The sequence below is a fragment of the Oryctolagus cuniculus genome, chromosome 17 (assembly GCF_964237555.1).
Source record: "Oryctolagus cuniculus chromosome 17, mOryCun1.1, whole genome shotgun sequence".
NCBI classification, from domain to species: Eukaryota; Metazoa; Chordata; class Mammalia; order Lagomorpha; family Leporidae; genus Oryctolagus; species Oryctolagus cuniculus.
This window is the reverse complement of record NC_091448.1, coordinates 47,501,146-47,515,800: the sequence shown is the minus strand read 5'-3', so window position 1 is coordinate 47,515,800 and position 14,655 is coordinate 47,501,146. Positions and strand designations below refer to the sequence as shown.

Below are 14,655 nucleotides of genomic sequence, written 5' to 3'. Positions count from 1 at the left end.
CCCTGCCTGAGTTACTCAGCAGTCTGAGTAATTACTGCCTGACAAGAAGGCGGGCACCGTGCACCCCCACAGGATGCCACAACACCCGCCTACAATCACCCCCACCCCCTGGCTGGACTCCAAGGCAGCACTCAGCCCTCCTGGGGCCTGAAATAACTCTGCTTCTCACACTCACGCCCAGTCCCAACCAACTTTGCCTAAGCCGCTGCAGTTGGGGGATAGGGGTCATGGGGAGGAGGCTTGGGGAGGAGGAGAAGGACTCGCACACCTTTATCACCGACGTGCTGTGTGAAACCTCAGTTTATCTTGGAGGCTCTGTGCAGCCCTCGGCAGCACGGAGGTTAGCTCGGGTACCTGCCTTGCAAGGCTTGACAGGATGTGGGGTCAGTGCAGACTTGCAGCTGGTGGGGGCTAGCAGAAGGAATGCCTCCCCTCTGTCCCCACCCCTACAAGGAACCGGGTCTTATTCGTGGCCAGAAGGAGGCCACATCTCCTCTCTGGGTGCTTGTGCATTCTCTCCTCCCTGGAATGTTCTGGCCCCCTAGCCTAAGGATCTCCGCCCTTAAGGGCACCTCTTCTGTTCCCCAGTGTCATTTACCCCCTTACAGAGGTGCCACATGGTAACCAGTCCTGTTCTAAGATGGTGTAAATAGTTATTAATTAATTATATATTTATTTAAGAGTCAGAGCTGAAGAGGAGAGCTCTAAGATACTGGGTCACCCCCCCCCCAAGCCTGTAGCAGCCAGGGCTGGGCCAGGTGGAATTCAGGAGCTGGGAACTCAATCTGGATCTCTCGCTTGAGAGGCAAAGAGTACTCTGGGCCGTCATCACCTGCTACCTACCAGGGTGTGCATCTGCAGGAAGCCGGACGGGAAGTGGAGGCGGGACTTGAACCCAGGTGCTCCGGTATGGACTGAGGGCATCCCAAGTAGCGCCTGCACTGCTGCAGCAAACGCCTGCGACGTAGGGTCGTTGGGTCTGTCTTCTCCCATCACACCCCGGTCCTCAGGTCAACCTGGAGCCTCCGGATAGCGAATTCGTGGTGTGTTCTGACTTCCTGTCACGCCCAGTTTCCCTCCAAGGAGGGTGGCAGCCAGGTCTGTGCTTCGTGCAACCTGCTCAGAGCAGTTTCCTTGACCCCTCTACCCAGCTTGTTTCCCTCCAAGCATCCGGACTTCCCTCATTTGATCTCTAGAAAAATGTAAATGCCACCCTTGTCATTGGCTCAGTTTCCAGGAATAGTAGCGCCCCTTCATTGGTGCTGCCTGAGTGACTTTGTTCGCTCCATTTTCCTCCCTCTGGATCCTTCTTATCCCGGGCCAGTAGGGGGTGCCGGCCTCCACCCAGGATCTCGCCCGGCCTGAGCCTTCCCTGCACCCAGCCCACCGGGCCCCCTGCCGGACCCGCTTTCTAAGCCGTGTCTCCTCCATTTTCTCCAGTCTCCGGGGCGGGGTCTGGGTGGGCTGAGGGCGAGAAGAGACCCCCGTGGAGGAGGTGGCTGACTAAATCCCGCAATGGTCCTCCCCTCTCTGGGATTTGCAACTGGGCCTCCCGGAGTGCTCGCGCCCCTCACCTTCCCCCTGGGGCACGGGAGGCGGGGCGGCTGGGTGCGCCGAAGATGCTCCGGGCGGGGAAGAGCCGTCGAGCTTTGGAGGAGGAAGGGGCGCTGGTCGTGGAGATGGGGGCCGGGGTGCACACTTGGGGTTGGGGATGGTTGCCGCCGTCCTCCCGTCCCCGCCGGGTGGCAGGGCGCACGCTTCCAGCAGCCTCTCCCGATGACCTCCAGCCGCGAAGGGCGAGCGGGAGGGGGCTGGGCTGCGGGTGCGGGCTCCGGGAAGCCGGCGGGGCCAGGGAGGGGCGCTCAAGTGGCCCGACGACCGACCAGAGGGGCCCGGGAAGGTACTCGGACGCACGCGGGCAGAGGATCGTCCCCGGGGGCGGGCGCAGCGAAAACACCTTGGGAGGCGGCGCCGCGTGGCTGAGCGCCGCTGCCCTGGGAATAGGACGGCGCTCGGCACCGCGAGCTGAGAGCACTTTCATAAATTTTGTATGGGAGGCGCTCCGTGAGCGGGGGCGGGGAGCGGAGCAGGAGGGAGGGAGCTAGCGAGCGAGGGAGGGAAGGAGGAGGAGGAGAGGTGGGGGAAGCCGGGGTGGGGGGGAGGAAGGGAGGCGCCCTGCTCCGCCGCTCGCTCGGTCCTGCAAACGCGCGCCGGGCGCTTTCCCCGGAGCTCGGCGGTGCGTGCGAGCGCCCTTTTGCAGCAGCCGCTGCCCGAGGGGGCGGAGAGGAGGGGGCCGCGGCCGGCCGGCCAGGGGGCGGCGTCCTCCCTCAAAGCCGCCTGCAAAGTGCTCGGGGCGGCAGAAGCAGGCCTCCGGCGGCGCGGAGCAAAGCGCTCGCCCGGGGGCTGAGCGAGCGCGCGGGGCTGCCCGTCAGCGCCGCGGTTGCTGGCGGGCGCCGGTGTCCTCGGCGCGGGGCTTGGGCTCACCATGCCCCTGCGGGGCCGGGCCGCCGGGCACAAGCAGATCCCGGGATTGCCCCCGCCTCGACGCGCTCGGATTAGCTGCAGCTGGCGCCCAGGGATTTGAATCCGGACCTCGAAAGGAAGCGCGCCTAGGCCGACCTCGGAGCGGCGGCCCCGCGGCCAACATGCTTCGAAAAGGTGAGTTGGAGCCGCAGGGGCAAGTTGGAGTTGGATGCGCACGGGACAGAGCCACGAGCCCGGGAGCCGCCCGGCGCCAGGGCTCTGGCTCCGGGAAGCGGCCTCTGGCGGGCAGGCGGGCTTTGCCGGACGCACCCACCAAGAGCTTTGCCGCCCGAGCTCAGCTCCCGTCGGCGGCCGGTTGCGAAACGCGGGGTTTGCTCCGTGGATCAAGTGGCCAGGCCTAGGGATATGCCTCGGAGAGGGGTCAGTCTGAGACAGAGTGAGCGGCCCGTGGCGAAAGGGGAGCCGGTCTCCTGGGACCTTTGCTTTGCCATTATAAAGTTTTGCACTTCCAGGCTCCGTTCCCTGCGCGGGCACCCGCTCCTGCCTCTGCCGCTTCGGCGAGGCCGGTTCCCAACCAGTGCAGACGGCGGCCGGTCACCGCGCTGCCCCGGCGCTCTGCGCGCGCCCTGGCTCCACACGCGCGGCACGGACGCGGGCGCTTTCCCTGCAGCCCAGCCTCATACTCAGGGATGGCTTCCGGGCACTTCGCGGCCGAGGGTGGGGAGCTGCAAGCGCGTGATGGCCGGACGCTCAAACTTTCCTTGTGGCTGGGGCAGAGGGACGCGAAAGCGGAGGCCGCGCCGGCAAGTATGTGCCGCCGGTGCCAGGCTCAACTTAAGGACAGCTGGCTGCGCGACCACCTCAGCCGGGTACTCAGGCAGCGGGTCCCCGGAACAGAGCGCGGCAAAGTTGGCGCTGGCTCCTGGAAGTCCCGCCGCGCACCCACGTGGTGGCCGCGCGGGGCGCCGTCCCTCGGGGTCCAGGGAGGGCAGCTGACCAGCCGCTGCTCAGGTCTCTGCGTCTGCTTCGGCCCCCATCCTGAGTCCCACGGGCTGTGGCGCCCCGCAGGGACCCCCACCCCGGTCCCTGGCCTCGGTCGGGCGGCGGAGGCGCCGCGGCTCCTGCGGCTGGCGGCCCCAGCCCTGCGGGAGCTGGCTGAGGCGGGAGCTCAGGTATTGGAGGGGCCTGATCCCTGCGCACCGCGCTCCAGCCTTAATCCGCCCCTGTTTCCATGGCAACAGACCGAGGTGTCGTAAGCACAGCATTCTGACCTCACAGCAGGATGGGGAAGGAGAAAACGGGCAGGGGGAGGTGGCGGAGGTGGGGAGCGGGGAGCGAAGCCCCAGGGTGGGCCGGGAGAAGCAGATGTGGGGGTGATGAGCGAGACCCACCCAGATAAGCAGGTCAGACGTGGGGAGTGAAGAAGCCTTCGGTGGAGGCAGCAAAGGCTGAGTGGTGGTCGCAGATGGGCCGAGAGAGGAGGCTGGGTTGTCCCGCGGTGTGGGCACAGTCGCAAACTTGTGTGTGACTTGTGTCCTCCACGTGGCTGGGTGCAGCTGCTGCCTTCTGCTGTGGTGTGGGAAAAGTCTGCTCCAGGGATGCGCCCCGCTTCCTGGTTCCTGCAGAAAGGGAGAGAAGTCCTTTCAGCCGGAGAAGGTGCCTGCTGCCTGCGGAGCTGAGCACAGGCCTTGGTCTGGGGAGCACAGGCCTGGAGTGTGCAGACTCGCCCCAGAGGGAGAGGCTTCCCAGGCAGTTTTAGGAGGCCGCGGTGTCTGGGCTGCTGGTCTGTGATGGAGATGATGGAGAGGAACTGGCACCTGATCTCCCTTTTGGTCTTTGGGCGATTTACAGTTAAAAAGGAGCCTGGGAACGGCCCACACGGGCTGTTTACATGGCTTAGGTGCCCAGGCAGCCTCCTGGAGCCTCCCTCCCATCCCCACCATCCCCAGGCCCCACTCTGGGTGAGCCCGGTGCATTCTGGGGCCTGCTCCCTTGGGGGAGGCTCCTTACCCTGCCCAAGAGGTGGCCGCTGGAGGCCTGGTGGTCACGTGTGCGTGTACCACGCGGGCTGTTTTTCCCTTCCTGCTCTGCCTGGGTGGCAGGAGAGGTTCCACCAACAAAGAGGTTTGCACCTGCTTTGGCCTGAGGAGAGCAGCGCAGAGAAGCCCTCTGCTGGGCTGGGCTCGGCTTGGGTGGCCTGGAGCCCTGCTGCTGGGGTGTTGTAAGGGCAAATGAATTCTGTTTGCGTCCCCTGCTGGGCATTTTTCTCCCTGGTCCTGATGCCTTGGATTTGTCTCTGCGGCACACACACAGTGGACGCTCAGATTCTCCGTGTGGATTCTAGGTGTATGCCCAAAGCCAAGACTGTGCCTGAGGCTGATGCCAACAGGGGCGCCATTGAAGTGTCTGCTTCTAGACTCATTCTGGAGGACTGCAAAAATGCTGTAGGATGGGCTCCGGTCGCTGCTGCAGAGCCTGCCCGAGGCCCTGGACCTGAGGAAGTTGAATGCTCTACTTATGATCCAAAAAAGGATTTGAAGGATAATCCTGGGGAAAGGAGGAGGAGAAAAATACTTTTGGTTTTCTGCAAAGGGTGGGGCTTGTGGTACCCTGTGGAGTTAGGGGGCTCCATGGTAGGAGGCCCCCAGAGGAGGCCTAGGACCATGAGAACCATCACTGATTCCTGGTGTCCTATTAAAACTGTCCCCTGGCAGGACCTTTTAGGGGGTTGAGGGCCTTGCATTTCTTGATGAGCGGATTCTGCTGGCCACAGCCCACCTCTGTGAACAGGAACAGCCCAATGGGGCCTACTGCCGACGGGGCTGGGGGCTGGGGGCTGGGGGCTGAAGGCTTTGGTGGCTTCTCTGCCTGCTTTCCCATCTCCTCGCCTGCCCTGGCAAAACCTGGGATGGAGAAAGCAGGCGTCTGGTCAAGAGACGGCGGGCAGGCAGGCAGGCAGGGCAGCTGAGGCCCCCGCCAACCAGCGGTGTCCAGGAAGGAAGGGCAGCCTGCTGGGGGTTTCTGCTTTGCCAGAAGCAGCCTGCTGAAGTTGGGGATCTATGGTTTTCATTTTTAGAGTTATAAAAACAGAATGCAAATCAAGAGCCTCTGGGCTAATACAGAGCCTTTCCTTAAACTTTTTGTCTTGTTAAGCGAGGAAATAGAGTGCCAAATAGGCTTTGTTAAGTGGCAGTCTAATTAATAATTTAAAATCTTGTAGCTGTCTTTCATTAGAATTTATCTGTACATCAACCACAAAATCAGTCAAACACAGTCATTTATAAGTTAATGCCATCCTTGAATAATTCACAAAGAGCTAGATTAAGGCCTGCAACCCAGTAAGATGCATTTTGTTCTTGGTTCCCATAGCCAGATGGGTTGGCTTGGTGGCAGAGTTGGCCTTCCCCTATGTGGGAAGAATGGCATTGTCAAGTGGCTGGTGGATTTGAATTCGGAGCTTCCCCAGGTGACCAGGGGGCCTCCTCGTGGGCAGGTGGGAGTGGGCTCCATCTCTGCTTCTCTTGGGAGGCAACAGGATTTGGAGCTACTGGTAAGAGGGCCCTTCTTGGCCCCAACAGTGAGAGAGAGGGAAGAATGGTCTGTGGACCCAAGGTGCGGTTTTTTGCTGCAGAGAAAGTGTGGCTTTTGAGCCCAAAGTCAAGTGCAGACATGGAATTTCAGATTTCCCAGCCCACTTCTGTCCAGATCAGGGAGTCAGCCTGGTGGAACCAATCTGGCCCAGCCAGCTTCTTTCATTAGAAGCTTCTGGGCAGCTTCTCTCCTCAGCTCCTGTCCTATGCCAGGAAAGAGAAGCCAAGAGGAGGAATTTTAGGAGGGCACCAGGACGCCTCGACAGAGAGGCATTGAGTTGCTAAGTGAAGCTCATGCGTGCGCTTGCTCATCAGTGGCTAGGATAAAAGGGAGAACAGCAGTGCAACGTGCCCCCGTGAAGACGGACAACATGGACAATATGCTTGGCCCTGTCATGCCAACACAGAGCCAAGTCCTTACTGTGGAGTCTTGAGTTCTGTTTTCCAAAGGAAGCTGTCCAGGACCCACACTCCCAGCATGGGACATGAGTCCCCCCGTGGCAGGAAGGAACCCTGGAGTTTCTGGTCTCTGCCTGGGCTCACCAGCCCCGAGCGAGCCCCCTGGAGGTTACACAGCGTGGCTCCGGGAGACCAGGTAGGGACCGGGAGCAGGCACGCACTTGATGCGGGTGAGGTGTTTGGCCATGTTGGGAAAGGGAAAGAGAAAAGCCTGCTGACCCATGGTAGATGGGCCCCAGGAAGGGCAGCCTTGTGGGGTGACTCAACTCCAAGTTCTGGCTGTGTCTTCAGGGCCTGGAAAAGGACAGAGCAGTTCACTTGCTGGGGAAGAGGGGAGGAGGGGCAGGTATCATGAAGGATGTCAAGAACGGATCTGCTTGGTACCATCTGCAGTGAAGTAGCAGGTAAGGTTAAAGCAGAGAGGAGATGACAGCAAGGGAACAGATGGCCGAGGAAGCAAAATAGCTGGCGAAACGGGAACGGAGCCTCCAGGGACAGCAGAAGGCAGGACCTCCGTGCACAGTGCCGGGAGCAGCCCTTGCCTGGGGTTCCGTGGCCAGACCACCCCTGGCAGAAGTAAGTCAGAGAGAGGAGTCAGGCTGTGTGGCCTCAGCAGAGGGGTCTCCCCAAAGGCCAGGAAGGAGACCCGGGAAGCCGTCAACTTCAAGGCTAGGGTCCCTGGAGCACGGATCACCTAGGATAGCGGTGAACTGGGGAGAGGAGGAACAGCTGACTTGCTGCCCATCACCGGAGTGAGGCGAAGCCACCTTGAGTCTCACAGAGCATGCCTGGCTCGGCTGCTGGGAGGAGACGCAGTGCTAAGTGAAAACAGGCAGCAGGGAATGCATTGCTCTTCCCAGCCTGCCCTGGGACCACTTGCTCCAATCTCTGGCCCCGTGCTGACGATAGCTGCTCGTATTTGCTGAACAGGTGCCACAGGTCAGCAGGCTTCTCTTTCCCTTTCCCTAATGAGACTTCCTCTTACCCAACATGGCCAAGAACCTCACCTGCATCAAGTGCGTGCCTGCTCCAGGTCCCTACCTGGTCTCCCGGAGCCACGCTGTGTAACCTCCAGGGGGCTCGCTCGCTCAGGGCTGGTGAGCCCAGGCAGAGACCAGAAACTCCAGGGTTCCTTCCTGCAATGGGGGGACTCACGTCCATGCTGGGAGTGTGGGTCCTGGACAGCTAAATGTATTCTGTGCCTTCTTCATGCCATTTCCACAATGCCCTGCTGGTTCTGTCTGTACTTATTCCTACTTAAATTTTTATTTATTTGAAGAGACAGAGATTTTCCATCTGCTGCTGGCTCATTCCCCAAATATCCACATTAGCCAAATTTGGACCAGGCCAAAACCACAAGCCTAGAACTCCATCCAGGTCTCCCAATTGGGTAGCAGGGACCCAGCTACTTGAGCCATCACCTGCTGCTCCTGGGGTGTGCATTAGCAGGAAGCTGGAACCGGAAGTGGTGCTGGTCTTGAACCCAGGCACTCCTATATGGGATGCAGGCATCTTAAATGGCATATTAACTGCTGCCCCAAATGCCTGTCTTTTATTGCTACTTTAAAGAGAGGAAACTGAGGGGCTGACGTTGTGGCACAGTGGGTTAAGTCACTGCCTCTGATGCCAGCATCCCATGTGGAGCCAGTTAGAGTCCTGGCTGCTCCACTTCTTTATTTTATTTACAAGTAAGAGTTACACAGGGAGAGAAGGAGAGGCAGAGAGAGAGTGAGCAAGCGAGGTTTTCCATCTACTGGTTCACTCCTCAATTGGCCGCAATGGTCAGAGTTGTGTCAATCCAAAGTCAGGAGCCAAGAACTTCTTCCAGATCTCCCATGTGGGTGCAGGGACCCAAGCTCTTAGGCCATCTTGTACTGCTTTCCCAGGCCATAGCAGAGAGCTGGATCGGAAGTGGAGCAGCGGGGACTCGAGCCAGTGCCCATATGGGATGCCAGTACTCGGCAGTGGTTTTAATCCACTACACCACAGCGCTGGCCTGTGCTCCACTTCTGATCCAGCTCCCTGCTAATGACCTGGGAAAGCAGCAGAAGATGGCACAAGTCTTTGGGCCCCTGCACTCATTTGGGAGACCTGGATGGAGTTCCAGGCTCCTGGCTTCTGCCTGGCCCAGCCCTGGCCATTGCAGTCATTTGGGGGAGTGAAGCAGTGGATAGAAGATTACTCTCTGTTTTTAACTTTCTCTCTGTAACTCTGCATGTCCAATAAACAAATCTTACTTAAGAATACAGAAAAAATAATGAAGAGAGGAACCTGCAGCTCAGATCAATGCAGGAATGCAGGTTCTTTTTTTTTTTGGACAGGCAGAGCTAGACAGTGAGAGAGAGAGACAGAGAGAAAGGTCCTCCCTTCCGTTGGTTCACCCTCCAAATGGCTGCTACAGCCGGCGTGCTGCGCGGATCCGAAGCCAAGAGCCAGGTGCTTCCTCCTGGTCTCCCAAGCGGGTGCAGGGCCCAAGCACTTGGGCCACAGCAGAGAGCTGGACTGGAAGAGGAGCAACTGGGACAGAATCCAGTGCTCCAACCAGGACTAGAACCCCGGGGTGCCAGCGCCGCAGGCAGAGGATTAGCCAAGTGAGCTGCAGCGCCAGCCAAATGCAGGTTCTCGCTCTGGGCCACCTGGCTGGCACGTTGTTGAGTCAGGACACAATCTTGGTCTATCTGCCAAACCCCGTCTTTCCTTTGCTGTCTCAGCCCCTCAGCTCCTCTGTCTCACGTGCCCATCTGTCCCTATTTCTGTGACATGTGTTTTGTGGGGTGCCGAGCACTGCTGAATCATCTATGTCCTGTTGCAGAGGTCCCCGGTAGTTCCCACGCACTCCCTTCCTGGTGTCCCTCCGGGAGCCTCCCTGGCTAGATCCAGGGCTCCTGGATGAGCTGCTCTCTCATGTCTTCTTCTTCTATTCTCCATGTCTTGGAAGACACCCTCACCTCTGTCTCCTGCTCCGGTTTCTTCACTGGGGACAGAAATGGGACAATGGGTCCTGGTCCCCTCCTGCCTTCATTCATCCCCCTGAGAAGAGCCCAAAGCCATGGTTTCCTTGGGGGCAGGGACTGCCTGATTCTCTGCCTTCCCCTTAGGTTGCTCTCCCTGATTCCCCTTCCAGACTTGCCTGATGCACCTGCTAGCAGAGCCACGCCTCACACTGCCTGGGTGAGGCAGACCCCTGCACCTGCCCTCCTCCTGCAAAGTGCTCCCTCACCCCTGGGGCCTTCCCCTGATCTAGTGCTGGCCTGCCAGCCAGGGAGGCAACGGCAGGACCCAGAGCTGACCTCCAGAAAGCGCTTCTGACCCTTTTGAGCCACTGCTGAGTCCCAGAGAGGCCAAGTTCTTCCCACAGTCCTTTAGGACCAGAAAGAGGCTGAAGGCAGGCTCCTCAGTGATCTCGGGCAGGAGAGGAGCAGAATTCCGCTTAGGAGCCGAGGCTCTGCCCCCCCGCCCAGGAGGCGGGTGCCTTATCTAAGAGATTCAGCGGTGCTCCGGAGCCTGTGATTACTGTCTAATCAGTCAGCGAAGTCTGGATACAAAACTGCAAACAGACCCCATGATCTGATTCAGGAAACTCACTATGGAGGCCTCTGTACTGGCACATCACCAGGGTTGGCACAAAACTCTGTGTGTGTGTGTGTGTGTGTGTGCACACACATGTGTGCTCATGTAGACAGAAACACACCTGGCGAGCGTGCAACAGTCTCCCTGCAGTGTGCTGGAGCATACGTTGGCACCCACACCCTCCGTCCACCACTCACCGGGGCCCCTAAGAGTGGGTGGGCCGGCACTGGGTTTGCCACGTGATGGATGCAAAGCTCGCTGAGTGGGTGTGTGGCCTGCCCCCACAGGGGCTGGGTGGGCATGACGCATCCTGTGGCTGCCCGGGGACAGACCACGGCAGGCCCCAGAGATGGTATCTCCTGTGTGCTCACTGGGCGGTGGGATCCCGAGGGTAATGGCACCAGCCAGGGTGGGCCTGCAGGAAATGAACCGAGTCGGGAGGCATGCAGGCTGTCGAGCCTCGGCCCGGCCAGGTGGCGTGGAAGTTTGCTTCTCCCTCCAAGACTGTACTAGTGGGGTTTGGTGTGTCTCTCTGCACGCCCAAGCCAAGTCCTAGTGAAGGGGCCTTGCCCTCTGCAGATTCATGGGGCCCTGGGGGAAAAACTGGCATTCTTCGCAGGATGATTTATTTATAGGGCGATTGGATGATGGGGACGTGGAGGCCACGGTGCCTCCATTAGTGAGAAGCACACGAGGCAGGAAGCCCTGCTCTGCGTTTGACATTTAGTGGGGTGACTCCTACCGGGGAGCTGCTTTTGCTTTTAGAAGGCTTTGCCTTTAATGTTCTATTCATGGACTTGTGTGAGCAGGCTGGGGGAAGGAAGGGGCATGCGGAGAGGTGGGCTGGGGGAGCTTGAGGCCTGCCAGCCTTGGAGGAGAGAGTCAGGGAGGTCACCGGGTGGCAGTCCGGACGCTGGAGGGCAGCAGCTGAGCTCCTGCACCGCAGGCCGCCGCCCGCCACCCACTGCGTGTTTACTCCCCTGTCTCTCTCTCTCTCTCTCTCTCCCTCGCTCGCTCGCTCGCTCCACCACTGGCTGCCGGCCCCAGCTCCCACCGCAGCCCTCTGACAACCCTGGCTTTGGCCTTGCCGCGGGCCTGACTGTGGCATGGTGGCGTCCCTGGGGCTGGGTTCGGTTCCCTCCCCGTGGCTGACTGTGATACAGTGTTCTTGGAGAGGACTTTCTGCAGAACACGAAACATATGGGGGCGGGGGGGGCTTCCTCCTTTGGCCTCCCTGCTACCCCACTGTCCCTGCAGTTTGGACACTCAGGGGTCCTCCGTGGTCCCTCCTAGGCAGACACTGCACACAAGAAAGCCGCGTGTGTGCTGAGCGTTGTGAGCCATGGGCCTCGGCAGCCGGTGGGCTGAGTTCTCTCTCCTTGTCAGTGCTTGGGCCCACCTGGCTGTCTCCTCCCGGCGTCCTGGAGGGAAGGAGTTGTCTACACCTGTAGCCTCCTTGCCTGCACCTGCCTCGCCAGACTTTCGGCTTTCTCCGGGTCGTTCCACAGCGCCGCCCCAGCCCCATGCTGAGCCCGCCTGACAGTGCCCTCTCCCGCGGGCCCTCCGGCAGCAGTTGATGCTGGTGGCCATGCCCTTTGCCCCAGCTGCCCTGATGCAGCGTCCCTGGTCTTCCTCCTGGGACTCTGGCTGCTGCTCCGCGGCCGGGCCAGCTTCTCCTCTTGCCATCCCTCAGGGAGGCGGCTCCCTGGCCAGTGCCCCCTCTGCCCTCTATGCCCTGCACTGGGGGCTTTACCACACACATTTACTGACTGTCCCCACAACCCATCTCCTTCCTGGATGTTGATCTGATGTCCAGAGCCATCTGTCCGGTGACCCCAAAGTGGCCTCACAGCCACCCCTAGCCCAAGACCTGCAGTCACAGGTGATGGCCACTCCCTGTGGCCCATCACAAGTCCTCCTGTTCTTTCCTCAAGCCTTGTACAGCTGGCCCCTCTTCCAGCCCAGCCCAGCCTCCTCACCTCCTCTCTGGCCTCTCTGCTGGACTCTCCAAGGCTACTTGCTCTTGTCACTCACTCACTTCACGTCTAGCCTTTTTTTTTTTTTTTTTTAACACAGAGAAGGAGAGGCAGAAGAGAGAGAAGAGGCGGAGCTCTTTCATCCACTGGTTCACTCCCCAGTTGGCCACAATGGCCAGAACTATGCTGATCCGGAGCCAGGAGCTTCTTCTGGGTCTCCCACGTGGGTGCAGGGGTCCAAGGATTTGGGCCATCTTCCACTGCTTTCCCAGGCCACAGCAGAGAGCTGGATCGGAAGTGGAGCAGCCGGGACTTGAACCGGCGCCCATAGTGATGCTGGCACTGCAGGCAGCGACTTGACCCGCTAGGCCACAGCGCCGGCCCCTCCATTCCCTTTTCCTTTAGGAGCTGGCCTGACGTCCAGCCCCACCTGCAGCTCTGGGCTCCCCTTTGCCTGCTTCCTGCTTTGAGCCCCAGGCCCACCGAGCCTGTCTCAGGCTGACTGCATGGTGTTCTCTGTCTCTCGGGCTAACACGCAGCTCACTCGTTCTTTGCTGCATCTTCCTTTTCACACCTCTCCTTCAGGTCCCAGCGTGCCCTCTGCCCCCTGGACTAGCGCAGGGCTGCAGGGAGGCTCCTAGCACCCGTACATCCCTGTCACAGGACTCAGCCCACTTCATTGCGTTGACTTTTTGGTCTGTCTGTCTGGCCAGCTCCATGAGGTGACTGGGTCCTGTTTCCACCCTTGCCCCTCTAGACCTGCTACCTGCCCCTGAGGTTGGCCTGCCCAGGTTCCACAATGGACTCCGCCTTCCCTTGCTGCTAGCTTGGTTCGCCCAGTGGGAGTCGCCATGGGCTCTCTGCCTCCCCCCACCAAAGGTCACTCACAGGTTTCCCCAGAAGCACAGCCTGAGACCCGGATTCAGCCAAGTGGTTTATCTGGGAAGTAATAGAAGGAACTGCCATGAGGTGAGTAAGGAAGTGAGGGAGAGAAGGGAAGGAGCCAGGAGAGGGCGCACCGTCAGCCCGCTTAGTGCAGGGCGGCCCCAGCTAATGCCACTGGGCACCTTGGGGCGGGGGAGACGAGACCGTGCACCTCAAAGTGATCCCACCAGTGGGGAGAGCGGGGCTACCTGTACTCCAGCTCCCATCCGTCATGGCCGAGTGCAGCTCCTTGGAGGTTTTAATTCCACAGCCCTTTGGCCTGCTTTGTGGGTGAACAAAGCCAGCGCCACTGCTAGAGAAAGCCCTCAGGCAAAAAGAATACGGTTTGGGCAGTGCAAAGTCAGGCTGGTGTGCATGCAGAACCAGGCGGAGTGGGGGCCGTGTGCGGGCCCTTGCGGCATCTGTCAAACAGCGCCTGCCAGAGGTCCTCTCCAGCTGTTTTTTTTTTTTTTTTTTAAGCTATTTTTATTCAAGAGGCAGATAGAATGAGAAGGACAGAGAGCTCCAGTCCAATGGTTCACTCCCCAAATGCCTGCAAAGGCCAGGGCTAGGGGAGGGAGCTGGGAACGAAATCCAGGTCTTTTGCATGGGTGGCAGGGACCCAGCTACTTGAACCTTCACCTGTTATCTCCCAGAGTTTGCATTGCTAGGAAGCTGGAATCAGAAGACCGAGCAGGGGGCCGGCACCATGGCTCCCTTGGCTAATCCTCCGCCTGCGGTGCTGGCATCCCACATGACCGCCGCATTCTAGTCCTGGTTGCTCCTCTTCCAGTCCAGCTCTCTGCTGTGGCCCGGGAAGGCAGTGGAGGATGGCCCAGTGCTTGGGCCCCTGCACCCGCATGGGAGACCAGGAGGAGGCACCTGGCTCCTGGCTTCGGATTGGCGCGGCGCCAGCTGTAGCGGGCCGTTAGGGGAGTGAACCAATGGAAGGAAGACCTTTCTCTCTGTCTCTCTCTCTCTCTCTCTCACTGTCTATAACTCTACCTGTCAAAAAAAAAAAAAAAAAAAAAAAGACCAAGCAGAATCAAACTGATGCACTCCGATGTGAGACTGGAGTGTCTTACCTGGTACTTAACCACCAGGCCGAACAGCTGTCCCTGTAGCTGTAGCTTCCCTAAGAACTTCTACCCCATCTCAGGCTTGGACGTGTGTGGTTGCAGTGGGAGTAATACACTGTCTCCAGGATTTCCCAACCCTGTTTGCTCGCTTGCTCGCTCGCTCTCTCCCTTCCTTCCTTTCTCTCTCTCTCTTCTCTCTCTCTCTCTCTCTCTCTTTCTCTCTTCCTTTCTTTCTTAGATTTATTTATTTTACTTGAAAGAGTTACAGAGAGGCAGAGAGAGGGGTCTTGCACCCGCTGGTTCACTCCCCAGATGGCTGCAGCAGCTGGAGCTGATTCAAAGTCAGGAGCTTTCTCCAGGTCTCCCACGCGGGTACAGGGGCCCAAGGACTTGGGCCATCTTCCACTGCTTTCCCAGGCCATAGCAGAGAGCTGGATCAGAAGTGGAGCAGCTGGGACTCGAACCGGTGCCCATATTGGGTGCCGGCACTACAAGCGGCGGCTTTACCTGCTATGCCACAGCACCGGCCCACACCTTCTTTCCTTACTCACCAAATCACTCAATCCTAGGGTG

General features: G+C 59.5%; 1 protein-coding gene across 1 annotated transcript in view; it reads left to right on the top strand.

Moving 5' to 3' along the window:
• The first annotated feature begins 2,152 nt into the window (after window positions 1-2,152).
• Window positions 2,153-14,655, top strand: part of RTN4RL1 (reticulon 4 receptor like 1) — a 77,190-nt gene continuing 64,687 nt past the window's right edge. Inside the window, exon 1 of the mRNA XM_051824537.2 lies at window positions 2,153-2,658. Coding sequence (XP_051680497.1) covers window positions 2,646-2,658 — 13 coding nt within the window. The 5' untranslated portion in view covers window positions 2,153-2,645. The remainder of the gene's footprint in view (window positions 2,659-14,655) is intronic.